At 38.7% G+C, this 12,459-nt stretch overlaps 1 protein-coding gene across 2 annotated transcripts in view; it reads right to left on the reverse strand.

Annotated features, from left to right (window-relative positions):
* Positions 1 to 11,824, reverse strand: part of cfdp1 (chromatin remodeling protein CFDP1) — a 17,289-nt gene extending 5,465 nt beyond the window's left edge. Inside the window, exons 1-6 of one of the 2 annotated variants that reach the window (XM_088080160.1) lie at positions 11,674 to 11,818; positions 11,446 to 11,542; positions 10,172 to 10,298; positions 8,697 to 8,925; positions 7,999 to 8,108; positions 3,580 to 3,711 (exon numbers count right to left, since the gene is read on the reverse strand). In XM_088080160.1, coding sequence (XP_087936286.1) covers positions 3,580 to 3,711; positions 7,999 to 8,108; positions 8,697 to 8,925; positions 10,172 to 10,298; positions 11,446 to 11,515 — 668 coding nt within the window. In that variant the 5' untranslated portion in view covers positions 11,516 to 11,542; positions 11,674 to 11,818. Of the gene's footprint in view, positions 1 to 3,579; positions 3,712 to 7,998; positions 8,109 to 8,696; positions 8,926 to 10,171; positions 10,299 to 11,445 lie in introns of both variants that reach the window. The other variant, XM_042496439.2, reaches the window with a different exon arrangement.
* Between the last annotated feature and the right edge of the window lie 635 nt (positions 11,825 to 12,459).

Here is a 12,459-nt window from a genome sequence, read left to right on the forward strand (position 1 = left end):
GGCACTTGCTCACGGTCAGGGTTAGGGTGTAACAGAATATGAAAAACTAAGCTCTGCATTTAAAATACAAAATATGAGTCACAAGAGATGTGTATTGTTAAGATTGTAACTGTCTCTGCTGATACTGCTTATTGATGCCGTACTTTGAAGGTACTCATATTGGTTCTTTTTTTTTTTTTGGGGGGGGGGGTTAAGGATGAAATAAAAAAGAAGAATATGACAAATAACATTGCTTTATTTTCTATGCATGTGAGAACACTAAAGACTATGACATACCTGAGGCGGATGGGGCGACAGTATACGAACTATGAGATAAAAAACAGTGAATTTCTCCTTCTGTAAGTGATGCACTTTTGCTTGATGTTTTCGAAGATTGCTGATGTTTTCACCCTCACATGTAAAACAGTTGGTGCATTAACTCTTGAAGTATAACCAGTATAACCTTGTGCCATCAAGAGAGGAGCTTCTGTGTGTATGTGAGACAGAATAGCAGATCTGGCCCTGCCCCGCCCCTCGCACATGCAGCAGCCCGCAGGCTACGACACATAGAGCTCTCCTCTTGACTGAAGAACAAAAAAACATCATAGACAAATGCCTTAATCGTATTGCAAATTAAAAACTGAGCTGGTGGAATAAAAACTGCAAAGGACAATGTTTATGTCACCTAAATAAACAAGAAAATGTTTTCCTCATTTTTAGCCGACCGCGATCTACTGTACACAATACACTGACTATGGATAACTACCTCATACAGCCCCACGTCAAAAAAAAACTCTATCTTTAAGTAAAGTGATTTACACAGTATGAAAAGAGTCTCTAGAAAAAGCTATTAATCATTTTGCGAAAGCATAATGATGTTCCAGTGAAGACCACAGCAGACTGAGCTTTTCATTTACTGATGCATGACTGGACACAGACACTGTTAATTACTGAGAGCCATTTCAACACCACTCATTTTGGTATTCCACAATTACATACAGCCATGAGAACCTCATAGTGATGTACTTAAACTGCAGTGTCTTGGTATTTGGTTTGCTTGGTTTGCTCATACCAGGGGTGGGCAACCTGTGGCTCTGGAGCCACATGCGGCTCTTTAGCCCCTCTCCAGTGGCTCCGGTGTCTCGGACTAAAACTTATATGGAAATGAATAGCTTATTTTTTCTTATTTTTTCTTATTTTTTAAAGATTTTCATTCAGTTCTATCATTGTTATAGGCCTAAAATTACTCTTGCATTTTTCAATTGCAAAATATGTAGCCTGCACACAGAATATGAAAATGTATTAGCATTTTATTAACTAAAATATGCATCATATTTCTGTGGCCTTTAGCTTTTCTGCTAAATTTTGTCAGATTTCAAAAGTAGTGGTCGGTCCTGAATCAAAAAAGCTTGACTACCTATAGATTCCAAATCCAGGAGACAGGAGACGTCTCAGAGGAAAATGGAGACGTTAATAGTACATGGATAAATCTGTTTATTTGTACCACCAACGCTGCAAGTTAATGTAAACAAAATAATAAATAGTGGTAAAACATAATAATGAATGCTCATATAAACCCATTAATGATATTGATAGGATAATTTTGACTTTATGTGTTGTGTTACCTTAATTTTAAGTATAAAATATGTTTGCGGCTCCAGACAGATTTGGTTTTTTTTTTGGGGGGGGGGGCGCAAAAATGGCTCTTTGGATAGTAAAGGCTGCCAACCCCTGGCTCATACAGTGAAGCTCAACGAAAGGCCAAAATTGCTAGCTTGTTTAAAATATTTTCATGTGGCACTCTCTCTCCGCCACTCAACATCGTGGTTCTCCACCTCCTTGTCTACCTCCGGTAACCCTGTCCTGTACAGTCTCTATTCGATATACACGAAGCCAAGCCAGCTGCTCGAGTGCTGCTGCTTCCAGTTTGTGTGTGTTACTCTGTGTCAGCGTGCAGGCTAAGACTTCCTTCCTGTCCATGAATAGACAGATAACTTCAGTGCTTGCTTCCACTCCAGCCACAGCTGAATCTTTTCATCTGCACTATTAATATTCAAACATCAGAATTTCTTGTAACTGTTCATGATTCTTATCTGTGTATCTGTAAATCCTCATGAGACGCAGTACTGAAGAACCTGAGTAACAGCAGTGATGTTAAAGCCACCTCGCGGCAAACTGCACTGAGACACATTACCGAGAAACTGCCACCTCGACTGCAAATAGTATTTTCATTCATCGCGATTAATCTTTCTGAGACCTTTTACCTAATAAGAAATGTGACAAAAAAAATATTATTTTAGGGGCAGTTTTTGAATTACAACGGTTTTTCCATAAGCCCTGAATCCGTTCAGTATCTGCAAATTTAGCACCAGTCACCAGCTGTGGTCAGTAAATGTTCTGGTTACTCTTCAGGTACGATGGTACCGACAAGAGGTTACACCATGTAACTCCCTCTGAGACCACAATGTGTGGTTTTTATATTTCTGTTTGTGTGTGGATTTAACAAAAGAGACATATTAACCATTGAGGTGTTGTTAGGTGTAAAGTACCAGGCTAGCTGTTTGCTTTCCCCAATTTCCAGTCTTTATGCTAAGCTAGGCTAACAACATCCTCACTACAGCTCCGTATTTAACAGACGTGAGACTGATGTTCTTTAAAAAAATCTTTGAAGAAAAAAAGGCTTTTATTTCTTTACAAAAGTTTAGTTTGTTTTTTTTTCTAGTTTTTGTTGATTTTTAAAGCTAACATGCATGCTTTGTTTTTTTATCACCAAATTTTTCACCATGTCAAAACGAGAAACTTTAACCAGAAATTATCATTGTATTTTCAAATTTACAACGGTCCTTGAACATATCCTGTGTTACTATACAGGTTTGTGAAACCTTGACTTTCCAAAAACTTTCAGGGTATATTTAGTTTTCCAAAACTTTTCCAGGCCTGGAAAGAGCTTGGATTATTTGACTTTTTTTTTTTTTGTACTGCTGCTGCTGTGACTTTACATAACAGCATCATCTCAGTCTGCAAACAAACAAACAAACACTCCCTGCACATGCTTTCTTTTTTGTGTTTGTGTGTGTGTGCGCGAGCACAAGGCCAACGAGGGAGTGGTGCTGATGGCTCTTTCCTGTTGTGCTGGGTGTCCCCTCTTCGCTTACTCTCTCTCTCTCTCTCTCTCTCTCTCTCTCTCTCTCTCTCACACACACACACACACACACACGGAGTGGGCTTAGATAAATAGGAAATAGCTTGCGGACACACTGTACTTCCTGTCTGTTGGAAGATGATTTCCTGTTTCCTGTCTGAGGTTTTGGAGGGAAGATGTGTAACTCCCCAGATGATTTGAATTGCCATGGCAACAAAAGGTATCGAAGGAGCAAAAGGTATTAACAGAGGTAGGGGGAAAAGTACAAACACACACAAAGAATTAATTAATTCAATGAATTCTTGCAGAGTGCGGTCTCGATGATCCTTTGTGGCAGCATTTTATAACAAACTGCTTCAAGTTGCAGTCATACATTAATAAGCTGATCTGTCATTGAAATCCTAGCTTGTATATGTTGGTGTGGGGGCTGAATGTTATTTGTAAAGGTGTGAGCATACCTGGGGCCAGGGAGAGGCGGTTTGGTGGGTGACGAGCTCTCGTCTTCGTCTCCGTTCTCCTCCTGTTGGGTGTCCTGGCACTTTAGATAACTCTTAGCTTCTTTGGAGTCTGCTGATACCACTTTATTCACCCTGACAGAGGGAGACAGACACACAGCTCAACTCTGGAGTTCCTTGTTCGAAATCTGGCGACTTTTTTGTATTGTGCCCATCTGGGCTCAGATAATATTGATGCACTTGTTAAGACCAACAGGTAACCATGGTGATTCAGAGGCTTTTCACCCTGACCAGCATACACTTCTCTGATATAATAATATGTACTTGTGTTTATATTGAAAGATATCAGTACAAAATAATCTGTGTCAGACTTCAATCTCATAACACTACCAATGTAACCTCATTGCAAAGGCACCATTTGATTTGTTAATGGCGTCCTCAATATTTTAAAAGCCAAGCTGAAAGAGACACGGAGCAACAACCCCCTACTCCATTTACTGTTCAAACTGAGCTGCACTTGAGATAATTCTCTGAGTGTTTTCGGGTTTTCTTACCTGTGTCTTGTTGCAAAATGCTGCACATGGATACTGTCATATACTGGTAAATTTAAGGTATGAAATATTACATAATCTCCATGCCTTTGTCTGGTTTGGAGTTATTGTATTGTTTGGTCATTGGATTTCTTGCTTTACATGTATGTTAACTGCTCACTCATTTGTACAGCAGCACAGCGATCACTAATAAAATAATAATCTGGCGAAGCCCTGTAAAACAAACCCAGAGCATACTAACTCCAACAAATCTGAGATTTAAGATGTATCATTTTTTCTCACAAAAGTTAAAATTACATTCGTACTCTGAAAAAAAAAAAAAAAAAAAAAAATAATAATATTTACCCAAATCTTTGAATAGCCAAATATTCGGGTCAAGCCCTAATGTGCATATGTGCATGCTCACAAATGTGAGTCAAACTGAATGCAAATGCATCTCCCTGTCTCTCCCTATCAGTGGAAGCCCACTGGATGTTTGCAGACAGGTTCTTTGGCTGATTTTCCTCTGGGGTTCTTTTAACCTTTGTCATCCTCATTATGAGCAATGAGAGAAAATCTGCTTAGGGATGCATAAAACTGTTGGAATATGCCTGGAAGATAATGAAACAGTATTTTATTACACCAGATGAACCAGTTACACTTTATATAAATATACACGTCTGGGACAGTGTGAAAAAGGGCCGCAGATGACAATTAGTCGATCCTGGTTCACTTTGGCACATTTACATTCAAATGTTGATTACAGCATCCTTTTTATGAAGATAAAAGACCAGGATCCATCAACACATATCTAGTCCACACAGCTGCTGAGCCCATTCTGCATCGAAAGTGAATAATAAGACAGGATGTATGCTCTCCTCTCCCTCCACACACATGCAATATAATAGGATATACACGCAGTAAGAGACACACATGTGTCCATGTCTCACTATGGGGTGAGATACAGCAGCTATATAAGGAACAACCGCAGCATCCTCTGGGAACATCAGTGCTGCACCGACTCCACAACCACTTGCATCCATCATGGCGGCACTTAAAGGCTTTCCCTGTTATGTATGCTAATTACATGCAGCCTTAATTACACAGCACACAGCGAGGGCGAGTCTCGTCTCAGGCAAAAGGAAGATATCGGAGTCGAGAAGAAACTGAAAATACACAAGTGCAACAGCAAGCTGGGCTGATGGTCCTCTGGATACTCTGAGAAATATAGCAGGATTTGGAGCCAACAGCCAACTTTATTGAAAAATCAATGTTTAAATCACATATTAGAGCCTGCAGCATTTTTCTGTGGCTCTGGGAATAAGTTACAACCATCATCCATGTACTAATCTTATGCTTGTGTAATTACAGAGCACACAGCTTCATGCATAATCAATCAGATGAATTATAGCTGAAATCATATCTGGTTTCTGGATACAAACCGCTCCGACGTAAACATTTAGGATGGGACATTACTCCCTCCGCATAACTAGCCTCCTCTCAGGCTGCAGGGGCGTGGCCATCTGTGTGATATACAGCACGTTCATCTTACAGACTCATAATTATGCTGTTTTTATGGGAAACACTCGGCTGTTTGTGTGGCTCTTATTGAATAATGACTCGGGCACACTCGGAGACACGACTGCAAACTGAGTCTGTCTCAGTGGCTAATTAAACAGTTTGCATTGTCAGGTACATTTAATTAAAGCATAAGATTACTAACTCCATTGTAGGATCAATTGTTGAGGTCTGGTTCAAATATGCTGCTGAGGTTGAGATAAAATCTGTTTTCCAGTCTTTACTAACTTAAGTCTGAAAATGTTCATTACACCCTCTGAGCCTGAGCGTTTGACCAAATGAACAACATGCCTGTGGCTTTGCTGTTCTTAAAGCCTACAGCAAAATCTGGCCCCTGACAGGGTGGCCCCCCAACCATTTTCTTATTCACAATAAAAACAAAATGATTCACTTTGGGAATTGTTTTTGTACCTTTAGTATGCATAAGATGCCAGAGTGCATAAAACAGCATCAAAACAGCTTGTTTATCAAAAAAAAGTGCCAGTGAGGGATCCCCTGCACCCCACAACAGGGACCAAGCCAAGCCCCTGATGTCCTCAAATCTTAGAAATGTCCTAAAATCCTTGAAACGTCCTAAAATCCTGAAAAAATCCCCTGAAGTCTCAGTAACGTCCTAAAATCCCAGAAGCATGTATGTGGCTGCTGCGACTGGCCCCTGGGCTCCTGTCATTTTGCAAAAGTGGCCCCAAGCAAACCAAGTTGAGCATCCCTTGTCTACAGGCATATTTTAGGGATAGTTCAGATTTTTTGGAAGTAGGTTTACATGAGGTTGTTATCCGTGGTCCATGCTTTATATGAAGTAGATGAATCAGCATGTACCCAGTTTGGAGCAGCAGGCTGGAGCCCGACACAGAAGCTAAGTGATGCACCGCTGTGGAGGGGTCTTTTAGCAGTTTGTGTTTATGCTATATTGGAAGCATTTTCACTGATTTACCTTTCTTTCAGACAACCTGTTTCATCAGGTTAGCAATAAATTGCTTCAGTTCCCAATCTATGCTCTCGTCAAAGCCACGGGACTCCACTGACAAAAACAGTGATTATCGCTCACTGAATAGCGGAGCTGCTGGTATACAGCTGCTTCAAACAGTTAAGTTAGTTTGTGTTATTGTGTGACTTTGGCGAATCCAAACTAACCCTATTAAATGCCAAAGTCACACAAGTAAACTAACTGATTATGGCAGCAGTGGACAAGCAGCTGCTGTGTTCAGTGATGATAAATCACTGTTTTTCTGAATGGAGTCTGGCTTTGAAGAGATTTAAACAACTTTATTTTCCTATTGGAAATCAATGTCTGACAGCAAAGTACTGCTGTGTAAATACTCTTAATATAATGTTCACCTAAAAGTGATATTGATTTTTTTTTAGGCAGGACTCTTTTTAGGTGGCTACATTTTGTTTCTAACCCTGAACAGCAGTGGATTGCATAGCTTCTACGTCAGATTGCAATCTGCCTCTCAAAACTGAGGCTGTGCTGACTGACACCTACTGTATGTAATATATCGACAATTTATGAGTAAAAAAAATCCATTAAACTTATGTAGGTTTACCATAATATAAATCAATTTAAAGAAACAATGCACAAACGTTATTTTTTTCCTTAATAATAACAACTTTGGATTGAGTTAATAACAGTTTCCACTGTATCATTTGTGCTTTCCAAAATAACATATTCAGATTCAGGTACAACCCTGCTGAACGTGTTAAGCTCCTATATTACTGCACAAACCCACCTTGAGAATTTCTAGTAGTGTTGGGGAGATCACACTCTGAGAGAGTCAGATATAACTCTACTCATACCCTCCTAAATCCCAGCTACGTGCATGGTGCTGTGCCTTTGTATATGTAGCACCACCTACTGGTCGATAAGAAAATGGTTTGCAAGAAATTGAAGACTATGAGCATAATTTACACACTTGTGTATTATCACCAGTTATTTCTTTCTGCTGTGAGATGTTTTCACTTAACAACCTACCACGCTAACTTTGTACAAAACTGGTCCTTATTTTCCTTCTGTGTGTCCATTGCATGTTTTTGTGAGAAGGATGGATAAATAAATAAATAAATAGTATTGCTGTTGTTAATCATGGCTCCAAATTAATCAATAAATCAATATTTTCACCGTTTCTTCATAAATTCAAGGTTACTCAGCATGACTCATTCATTTAAAAATTGACGTTTTGTGGGTGAAGTAATTAAACTAAAAAAAATGAATTAAACTATTTGGAACATGTTCATAGCCCTTGTGTTTGCTTTCTCCCTTTTTGAGTTTATAAAAAATATTTTTTTTACAGTCAAACTGCTGATGCTGGCGTACCTCACTTCTTCTCCAGCGAAGTCAAAGACTTTAGTGATGGTGACTTTAGCAGGTTCTGATGCTTTTGTTTCTGAGCTCAAAGGAGCAACCTTCGATACTGAGGAATCATTCTGAGGATCAAAACAACAGAATCAGTCAGCGAGAAACAAAGACGGCAGATACAGAAAATACTGTAGATTTCATCACTTTCATCATTTATGCTTTATACAGTAAATTCTTAATGCACTTATTATAATATAAATTGCATTTCACAGAGCATGGATCCAGCAAATATTTGATATGATATCTGAACTTATGAATTCTTGGTTTATGGCCAAAAACATGCTTTATGAGACCACCTTGACCTTGACCTTTGACCTTAAACCATCAGATTCTAATCAGCTCCTTGTTGAGTCTAAGAGGATGTTTGTGCCATATTTGAGGAAATTGCCTCACGGTGTTCTTGAGATATTGCTTCCACAACAATGAGACAAATGCAAAGTCAGCGTGACCTTGACCATTGACCACCAAAATATAATAGTTCATCTTTGCAAGAAATTCTGTCAGCGTGCTCTTGAGATATCGCGTTCACAAGAATGTGCTGGACAGACGGAGGGACAACCCGAAAACATCAATCACCGAGCACAGAGGCATGAAAACTTTGGTGTAGAATCTGATGGTGCATCCCTGTTGTACGTTAGGGCTGACAGCACATTTACCTTCTGCGTGGTACTCGACTGTGAGACAGGTGTGGGGTCTTTGGGTCTGCAGCCAACATCAGACAGGAAACTCGCCCAGAGGTCATCAGATTTTTTCTTCTGTTTTGCCTCCTCATCCTCTTGTACCTCAGTGAGATTATCCACCTCTTCCTGTGGCGGCTGCACCTTTTCTTCCCCACCGTCATCCTTCTCCTCCTTGTCTACTCTCAGTGCTCCTTTCTTCCTCTTCCTGTAGAGTTTTTAAAGGATAACAGTGAATTAAGGTCGTCATCAACATCATTGTCTCTCATTAAGAAATTAGATTTGATTCTTAGATTATTAGAATAGTAAAATGAGATTTCTCCTATGTGTCTTTCATTGAAAATAAAACGTTTTGTTCCAAATCACTGTCAGGTACTGAATTTTGTTAACTTGATAAAAAAGGTTGACATTTCTGGTCAAGAATTTAGGAAAGATGAACATGATTGCTGATAAAATGCTTTTTATCCATGATGTTGGAGTAAAGTTCGGTATCAGGTCTCTGTTCAGTGATTCAGAACAAACTGAGAAAACATTTATAAATAAATATTTATTGGACATTTTCAACTGGGAAACTGGGGGGTTTGTCAGGATTCAGCATTTGATCACAATCATATAAAAGTGATAAAAGTGCGTCATTTATTTGTTTTGGGGTTAGGCTAGGCCAGTGTCTGACCCGTATTGAGCAACTTATTAAAATGTACATATCTTTATCTAAATGATTTTAATGTGACTTTAATCCACACAACTAAGAATGTAGAGATATTTTATCTTTTTAATAGCAGTGCTCCAGAGGAAAGGATTACTGGTTCTGCATCAGCGTTAGCTGACCCGTATTTGTAGTCCACAAAACTGTCCTGACCCTAGTGATTACAGAGTTTTCAAGTAATCTCAGGGATCTGAGTATGACATTGTTTTGCAGCATACTTTCAAGAGCATGCTGAGAGCTTTAAAGGGATTATATGGATGTAATAATATTTCATAAATATCTGATGTATAAAAAGAATTTAAAAATATCCATGTTAGAAATTATCTGCATTTCAATGTGGGGTCAAACTCCAAGGGTGGTCAAAATGTGATGATAGAAGATAATAATAATAATAATAATAACTTTTTAACTTTGAACTAAAAGCAGACCCGGGCCTTAAATGCTTTTCAAACCTGGAAGTACCTGGATCTTTTTGCCACTGCTTTTTTGTTATAGGTTCCCCCTTTTCGTATTACATTTATACCACCGGTCTGTGGACATAATTCGTCCTCTTTCCATGAGCACCGATGGTTTGAGGGACACCAGAAGTGCTCCTGCTGCCTCTATTTCACATGTAATATCTTAGTAATGTTTACAAGCGTTAAAAACTGCAGGAAACAAAGGAAATCCAGATTCTGTTTCATTTTCTGTGTCCTGGAAACAAGGTTCTCCTCTTAACTTTCCTGCCACGAGTCTTTCAGCCTCTCACCTCATACTGAGATCATTTTTCTTCCTTTTCTTCTTGATGACTTTGTCAGGATGTGGCACACTGTCTCCCTCGTGAAGAGGGTCTTCCTTTTCACACTCATTAATGTCGTCTTCACTGAGGTTATCATCTGAGGAGAGAGACAACAGGAAGAGGAGGGGATGAATGTGTATACACAGAAATCTGGTTATCACCAAATTATCACCAGGCCCTGATAGTTCCAGTTTGGTGAATTTCAAATGTATGAATATTTCCATATTACTGATTTTATTATTATTATTTTTAAATAATAAAAATAATAGTTAAAAACATCCCTTATTCCGTCCCCTCCTTCCTTTCTCCCCTATTATGTAATGAGTATATAAGATGCTTAGGGGAAATGCAATGGAGTAAAAGTTAACAGAAATATAAAGACTCAAGTAAAGTACAGATACTACTAAAATGTATTGTAATTAAGTATTGTGACTTTGTTACGTTACACCACTGACCAGCAGCTCCTGTTTTCAGTGACGTTAGATTACGTTTTTTCCTAATGGAGTCTGGCTTTGAAGAGAGCTGGTTAAACCTAAAATTTAATTTCAAAACATATAGTGTAACAAGCAATATCCAGACATAAAGCAGTTTAAAATAAAATATAAAAACATGATTTTCAAGAGACACGGGGATGAAGAGGGGCTTTGACAGTCATCAGGTGTTTACAAGAGTTATTGTTTATTTATTTGTGAATACTACTGAAAAATCATAGATATTTGATTAAGAGTATGTGGGTGTATGTAGGCCTATATTTTTAATTCTTTACAGGAAGCTGGTTAATTAAAACTTATGGAGAGGGAGGATGGTACGTTTTTACCTCTCCTCACTCTTTTTCAAATATGAAACCAAGTCATCATGTGTTTGACCATTTCTTTTGCTTTATGTTTTTCATTGTCTGTAAATATTAGCCTACTTTTTTGTCTGCTTGCATTTATATAATTATTTCTCTGTTTCCCTTTTCACATGTTGGAAATAAATCAAAACAAGTCAATAAATCAATCAATAAATGCATAAGTGCCCCATAAAACCCCACTTAAAAAAAAACTGAACAACCCCCTGTGATGTTACCATATTTACACTGCAGCTGGTTTATCAGGTGTGAGCTTTTGTGAGTGAGTTTATAATAGTTATCAAACATTACAGATTCAGAAGCTCAGCACTTAAACACACTTCAGCATTTCCATCCGCACACTAACGTTACCTGAGCGTTTCCTCTAACCACACAAAATGTTCACTGCTCTCACCTGATGGGACATAATCTGCGTCTTCATTGGATGAATATCCATCAGAGTCGTAGTCGGAATAGTTCATCATTTTGGAGCGAAAGCTTCAGGCTGTTAGCTGCGTTAGTGAGGTAAATAACAGAGCTAACGTTAACGTTACAAAGCGCCACTGTTTCCTTTTAGCTTATTTAGCGCTTTCATAACGTTACAAACGTAACCCCACCTAGCTTCAAATGCCGCCTTACTTACAAAAAGATAGCTGTTTCTCTTTTAATTCAGAAATAGACAGAAATAAATTAAATGGGCGAAATGTATGAAACAGGGTGCTATTGTGCCGTTTCTAGAAACGAGGAATACAATGTGACGTCCTGCTGTGGCGACTACGGCAAGCGCCGAGGTTCAAACTGTTCGCCTATTGCGCTTAACTTCTTTTGTGGTGACGACCAGGTGATATTAAAACTCATCAGCGCCACCTATGAGACTGGAGGCTCACCGACTGCTGGGACCCACTTGATCTTTATTATCACCTTCTTAGCACAGCAGAAGTCTTCTCTCGACACTTTCAGTTAACACTGATCTCACAGAAAGACCAAGAACTCTACTGGACACGTTTTGCTTGTTAAGTGCTGTCACATTCACAAAAAATTTAAAAACATGCAAATATTTCCATCAATCAACGAAACTTGCGGTCAAATGAGTATATTCCTTCATCACACAACAAAATACAACATACAACAACAATAAACTGGTTAAACCTAATTATCATATTTTGTGCTTTATGCCTGTACCATTTGTTGATGTTGTACATAGTTATAGATGGATAGATAGATAGATAGATAGATAGATAGATAGATAGAATTGGATAGAATTAGATATGGATACATGTATGTATCCAGGGCTATTTATAAAACAGCCTTAGACTCCCAAACTGCCAAATGCCTAACCGTGAATGCCTCAGAGTCACAGACCTCAGCTCTTCAGACATCTGGTCTGGAGTTTGGAAACTGTTTTTCACCAGCAGAGGTTGCTGTTTGG

This window comes from Plectropomus leopardus, chromosome 7, assembly GCF_026936395.1.
Source record: "Plectropomus leopardus strain MGB_pleo_1.0 chromosome 7, ASM2693639v1, whole genome shotgun sequence".
Lineage (NCBI taxonomy): Eukaryota > Metazoa > Chordata > Actinopteri > Perciformes > Serranidae > Plectropomus > Plectropomus leopardus.